General features: G+C 52.4%; 1 protein-coding gene across 1 annotated transcript in view; it reads right to left on the bottom strand.

Moving 5' to 3' along the window:
* The window catches only part of MEGF6 (multiple EGF-like-domains 6), a gene marked incomplete at both ends in the record, with an annotated part of 23,089 nt that extends 19,708 nt beyond the window's left edge, over nucleotides 1-3,381 (bottom strand). Inside the window, one exon of the mRNA XM_010138521.1 lies at nucleotides 3,259-3,381. Coding sequence (XP_010136823.1) covers nucleotides 3,259-3,381 — 123 coding nt within the window. The remainder of the gene's footprint in view (nucleotides 1-3,258) is intronic.
* Nucleotides 3,382-3,856: the final 475 nt, after the last annotated feature.

Genomic DNA, 3,856 nt, shown 5'->3' with positions numbered 1-3,856 from the left:
GCAGAGCGGTTCTGGAGCAGAGACAAGGACAGCAGAGTCTCGCTGTCTCCAGGTCTCTGTTCCTGCTTACTCCTTTTATTTAGTGGCAGTCGTTTCCTGTTTTAGCAGCACTGAATCTTACCCGTCCAGCAAAACTAGAGGAACCAGAACTAGAACCACCTAGAACCAAAACACAGCTTTTCCCAGTTAACCTGACCCCTCAGAACCATGCAGAGAAAAAAAAATCTTTGTGGAAGCCAAGCCAGGGCCTGCAACTTCACAGGAGTGAGGACGTGTGCTCAGGTTCTCCTGAGCAAGACGCGCCAACCTCAGCCCAGTCAGGCGCTGCAGCATCTCCGCCGCGTTCCTTGCCCAGACAAACACACCCTCGCTGATCCCTTCGCAGGCACTAACCAACGCGACAGCGACACAGCAGGGCATTACCAGGTAGAAGCTGGCCTCAGGCTGGGCATTTAGCCAGAGGAAAGGCTTTTCTCCTCCCCAGCGGTGCGGGAGAGGACTCCTGAGGCAGGAAAATGGAAGTGTGAAGGGAGGGTGTGTGGAGTGGGGCTGCTGCCCATGCCCCATGCTCGCTGCCAGGTAACTTGTGTCAGGAATGCTGGCTTCATAAAACCCGCCCAAGTCCCAAGATCAAGTCTGAGCAAAGCCTCTGACTTCATAGTGTAAATATTTATGTAGAGTGAGCACTAAAGGGAAGAACCGCTTGCATGTACTTGTGAAAACACCACAGAAAGTGAGTGCACACTCAAGGGCAAGGGATTACTACGATGTGACCCATGCAAAGCCACCTGGCCAGACCGCACACCACTGCCAGGCTCGTGGGCTCGCCGTCCCAGCGTCCACAAAGGCAACGAACAGGAGAGTAGCAACCAGACCCGGGGCAAGAACGTCCCCTTGGTGGCCTCCCCGTGGTCACCAGCCAAGGTGCTCCCCTTGCCCAGACTCTGCTGTGGGGTGGGCTTGTTCCAGGGACACAAACAGCCTGTATTTACACGACTTTGCGTTGTGTAAACTCAAAGCACGTCACGCTGGGCTGCTGTGCACGACGGCTGCTGTGCAGCCAGCAGACACAGCGAGGAAAGCTGCTGGGGTCCAGCACCGAGCACCACCAAACAGAATCTACAGGGGCACAGAGCTGTGCACCAGGGAACAGCATCAAATGGGGCAGCTGTGGCACGTGGGTGCCCGTGGGACAAGGCTGGGGACAGCGGGCAGCCATAAACGCCAGCAGAGGAGTCACCTCCAAGTTGGTGCTCTGTTGTGAGCTTTTACAAGGAAAAGCTGTTTATTGCCACCCCTCCACACAACCGGCTTCAAGGGTTGGTACAGAGCTCTTACGAAGGTGTGACACAGGTAGATATAAATACAGACACACACACACAGGCGCACGCACGCACATTTCTGTCACAGAAGTGTAAAGAACAAAAGCCTCCACTCCTGACACCAGACAGCCAGATTTGTAGGTCCGCTCCGTTGTTATTTTAGGAACAGTCTTGGACGATTATGTAGTGAGAGATTTTACTCACCCTGCCTGGTCTGCGTCTACTTTCCCGCGTACTTTGTGGCTCACAGGGGTACAGGCATTGCTGAACCCAGAGCAGACCCTGCCAACTGCACTCCCCAGAGCTTCCAGAAACTGCCCAAGTTACTCCCGCAGTAGATCAGGTTTCATGAATAGAGACCCCTAAATTTTGGCAGATGAATCCCCACACTGTGCACATTACGGCAAATACTTGCTCAGAAGTTTAATGCAAAGCAGGTTTGCAGCACTCAGCGCAAGCAGCACGGAGCAGGGCAGCTCTGCCTGCCTGGAGCCCGGCAGAAACGCTCTGCACAGCGAGCTGCACCAGCGGCTGAGCCTGAGAACAGGAGCAGAGGCTGGAGATTGCTTTTAAACAAGAGATTCTGCCCTACAGTGATCCCGTTTATACTTTCCCTGGAAATAATTTCACCTTCTGGCACTCACCCTGCTAGAACTCTCCATATTTCAGCGTATCTCATGTTTTATTCTATGAGGCAGAGGCGGCAGAATCACCATACACCACAAAAAAGAGAACTATATCTTACCGAGAGGTTATTAGATGACAGACCACATACACACTGCAGGCAAACAGCAGCACACGCAGCCACGAACATGGTTTACGTGTTCCGCGCTAAAGCCGTGGGCAGGGAACGGCTGGCTTTTCTCCTCAGCCGTGATCCTTTTGCTTCTGGCTTTTTCCAGTGAAACATTGGGCTCTCGGTGAACATGCACCTCGAGCGTACGTCTCGCTAGGCTTGCCAGAGCATCGTCACGTAGCTCGGGCAGACGGGGGAAGCTGTGCAGGCTGTGCTGGGCATGGTGGGTACCGCTTCCTCCGATGGCATTTTTCCTGCTCACATCACCAGTCCCAGCTGGAACCCGCAGGCTCACGCAGCCATTTTTAGCAAACTCTGGAACGTGACTATATTCTGAGAAAAACCAGCAAATGGCCTTTGTAATCCCATAGCCCAGGAATTCTTTCCACTTGCATGAAAATATCCCTCAAAAAATGGAAAAATGTGTCAAATAAAGCTGTGAGGGAGAAGCGGTTTAATAAAACCAGCAGCAGCAGCAGATGCTGGAAGGCAGACTCCAAGCTCCGCCCCGGTATCTCTGAGCCCTAGTTTGGGGCAGGCAAACAACAGCATTTCAAGAAATTGGCCCAGAAATCAGCTGCAAGCCAGACCTGGCATCTGAATGGTAACGTCTGGACACGCACCATCCAAGCGGCCGCATGACCAGCACCCCAGGGAAGAGGGTTCCGAGATCGTTCCGGGCACTGCTCCGCACAGTATTTGCACTGTCTGTCACACCCCGTGCCTACCCCGCGGACTGGGGCAATAGCTGAGGTGAAGACAAAGACTGACTGGAACCTTTTCATCATCTAGTCGATGTGTTAGTTCTGAAAATGGCATATCTGATACACCCTGTATCAAAGCAGCGGCACCAAAGCACCGTGAGTTACTTCTCCTGAACCAGAATAAACTGAGGAACTGCAAAGAAGTCAAAACTGTCCATGCCCACATTGAGGAACAGCAAACCTATGAACCCAGTGATAAAAACGTGTCAGGGAAGACCACCAGGGTCCCGAGAAACCAAGGAACATGTGATCCACCAGTGACTGCTCACGCTGCCTGCACAGAGGGTGGATGGGGTAAGCCAGCGTAAGCAGGTTTTTGTACGCTGCCATGTACAAAGAATTAGAGGTTCTCAAGAAATTTAAACCGGTGCCTTACCAAGGCAGGTCCTGCCATCGGCGTGCAGGCGGGAGCCGGGCTGGCACTCGCAATAGTAAGATCCAAGAGTGTTCACACATCTGTGCTGGCAGCCCCCGTTGTGGACCTGGCACTCATCAACATCTGCAAAAGAAAAAGATTCGGGGAAAAAAATTCAGAGTGTGGACATGATGGTCTGAAGTCAGGATTATTTATCCCCTGGTGACTGGCTCCAGATTTGAGGAAGGAATGCAGAGGGAACAACATTGCCATTTCGCGACGTTTAATCAGTCAAGATATTTCAGAAATTTCAAGGACAAGCTTGCAATCAGCAGAAAAACTCCTAAAGCACCGTATTTGTCAACGGGTAGAAACCACCTTGTTCACCCGGCAATGGTCACTTTCCCCATTTGCTCTGAGATTATGGATTAATTAATATTCAACACCTCCTTGCTCTTTTTGTGTCACTGTGCCAGTCCCTTGTCACCTACAGGAATGGGGAGAGCAAACACGCAGCATCGCAGACTGAAGTGAGGGGAGGCAGGGGAGTCGAACGCCTTGGGGCCGCAGCAGCAGATGTTCTCCCCCGCTGAGCCATCCTCGTGCTCTTGCTGCACGG

The sequence above is a fragment of the Buceros rhinoceros genome, unplaced genomic scaffold (assembly GCF_000710305.1).
Source record: "Buceros rhinoceros silvestris isolate BGI_N320 unplaced genomic scaffold, ASM71030v1 scaffold21236, whole genome shotgun sequence".
In the NCBI taxonomy this organism is placed as follows: Eukaryota; Metazoa; Chordata; class Aves; order Bucerotiformes; family Bucerotidae; genus Buceros; species Buceros rhinoceros.
Note: the sequence above shows the minus strand (reverse complement) of the source record. Positions and strands in the feature narration are given on the sequence as shown.